Source organism: Spermophilus citellus (genome assembly GCF_964194105.1).
Source record: "Spermophilus citellus genome assembly, chromosome: 2".
Classification (NCBI taxonomy): domain Eukaryota; kingdom Metazoa; phylum Chordata; class Mammalia; order Rodentia; family Sciuridae; genus Spermophilus; species Spermophilus citellus.
Window position 1 is genome coordinate 238,919,791 of NC_138183.1, and position 2,306 is coordinate 238,922,096.

Genomic DNA, 2,306 nt, shown 5'->3' on the forward strand with positions numbered 1-2,306 from the left:
TCTCTCTCTCTCTTTCTTGTTCTTTCTTTCCCCTCCCTCCTTCCCTCCCTCCCTCCCTTTCTTTATTTCTTTCTTGCAGTACCAAGGACCAAACCCAAGGCCTCATATAGGTCAGGAAAGACCTAACTCTACCCCTGAGCTATGTCTCTGGCCTCGATGAAAAGTTTTTGAATGTGTGCTTGTCAGGAATATCAGTCAGTAGTTTTCCTTTTCTATTGACTCGTTGTCTGGATTTGATATAAGGGTGATGCTGGTCTTGGAGAAGGAATCTAAAGAGTTCCCTTCTTTTCAATAGTTTTGAATAGTCAGGGTAGAGTTACTCTTTAGGAGAGTAAATTCACCATAGAAAATGAGTCCAAAAATCATAAGTTAGTATAAGATTTCTATTCAAAGATATTTAAAGGAGTATTACTTATAGTACTAAAAATTAGAAGCAACTGAAAATGGTAAGGTATATTCAGTACATCCCTAAGAGGAAACACTTTACAAGTGACTAAAAGGACATTTTTATAGGCAGACACCAGATAAGGTAACTCTAGAATTAATCTCTTTCTATTCATTTTGCCCCTTGAGTTAGGTCTAGCATCATTAAAATACAAGGCTAGTACCAAGGCTCAGCCTCTATGTCCCACCGAATTTCATTGCCCTGGTCCACAGCCTCTTCATGGCCTTCTTCACCTCAGCATTCCTCAGGGAGTAGATGACAGGGTTGAGGAGTGGGGTCACCACTGTGTAGAACACGGCTACCATCTTGTCTGCAGGCAGAGTGGTCGAAGGCCTCATGTAGATGAAGACGCAGGGTACAAAGAACAACATGACCACGGTGATGTGGGACCCACAGGTGGAGAGGGCTTTGCGCCTCCCCTCAGAGCTCCGAGTCCTCAGATGAAGCAGGATGACCACATAGGACACCAAGAGGACCACAAAGCTGACCACAGACAGGGTCCCCCCATTAGCAACAATCAGCAGACCAATGAGGAGAGTGTCTGAGCAGGCCAGTTGGAGCAAGGGGAGCACATCACAGAAATAGTGGTCAATCACATTGGGGCCACAGAAGGGCAGTTGGAAGACGAGAAGGATCTGGGAAAGGGAATGCAGAAATGCTCCTACCCATGCCATTCCCACCAGGACCATGCACACCTGCTGGTTCATGATGGTGGTGTAGTTGAGGGGCTTGCAGATGGCCACATAGCGGTCATAGGCCATCACAGTGAGCAGGAAAATCTCAGTGCCTGCAAAGAAGTGCATGAAGAAAAATTGTGCCAAGCAGCCCCACAGAGGTATGGTTTTCCTTTCAGTCAGCAGATCTGAGAGGAGTTTGGGGACTATAGTGGAGGAATAGCAGATCTCCACGAAGGACAGGTAGCTGAGGAAGAAGTACATGGGGGATCCCAGACTTCTGCTGGTCACAACAGTGAGCACAATGAGGGAATTCCCCAGGATAATCGCCAAGTACAAGAGCAGAAAAATCACAAAGCAAACTCTTTGTACATCCTGATTAGGAGACAGTCCCAGAAAAATGAATTCAGTCACGTTGTATGTATTCGCCATGAGATCACCACCATGAGGCAGCTATTTGGGTCTTGTGACCTGAAATGATAGAAAACAAAAGACTTCTTCATGAACTGGGTCAGTTACATAGACACTTGCCTGTCTGAGATCTTATGAAGTAGATATTTAAAGATAAGTCCTCTGTATAGAAGAAGGGAAGAGCATTCCAAGATTGGAGAGAGCAACTGTAGATGCATTATATGTGGCTGGATTAAAATGACAAAAGCAAATCAAACTGTTCAAAGAGACTGGTACTAGTGTAAGAAGGGCTGTTACAAATTTGGGGATATATGCTGCAGAAAATAAAAAGTCATGAAGAACGTTTGTCAAGTGGAAAATAAAATCATTTTTTATGCAGAAGTTGGACTAGTGGAAACAGAGCAGAGGAGGGGCAACCTAGTAAAAATACAGCACATCTCCTGATTGGACAATGTGGGCACACAGGACAGTTGTGGCTGGATCTCTGTAGTACATCTTTCTATTGCCTTGGCTAATTGTATTACCTGTCACTGCATTACACTTATATTTACTTGCTTTGTAAAACTGGTTTCCAAAACACTGTTTTCACCCTGTCCACATGCCCTTCAGAGTCTTCGGAAGAGATGTCCCTGGACTCAGTGCCCCGAAGAGGACCACAAAGCTTTGTCTGAGTCCTTATTTCTACTTCCCCTCCTATTTCTTATCCTGTAAACATGTCTCTGTGTGACCTTATTGCTTTCTAAGGATCCATTCAATCCATGCATGATTCTCTTCAC

General features: G+C 44.1%; 1 protein-coding gene across 1 annotated transcript; it reads right to left on the reverse strand.

The window, feature by feature from the left end:
* Positions 1 to 621: 621 nt before the first annotated feature.
* LOC308639545 (olfactory receptor 4X2-like) lies at positions 622 to 1,576 on the reverse strand (the record flags this gene model as incomplete). Its single annotated transcript, XM_081277751.1, has 1 exon — positions 622 to 1,576. Exon 1 carries the CDS (start codon positions 1,549 to 1,551, stop codon positions 622 to 624), a length of 930 nt encoding a protein of 309 aa, XP_081133877.1. The 5' UTR covers positions 1,552 to 1,576.
* Between the last annotated feature and the right edge of the window lie 730 nt (positions 1,577 to 2,306).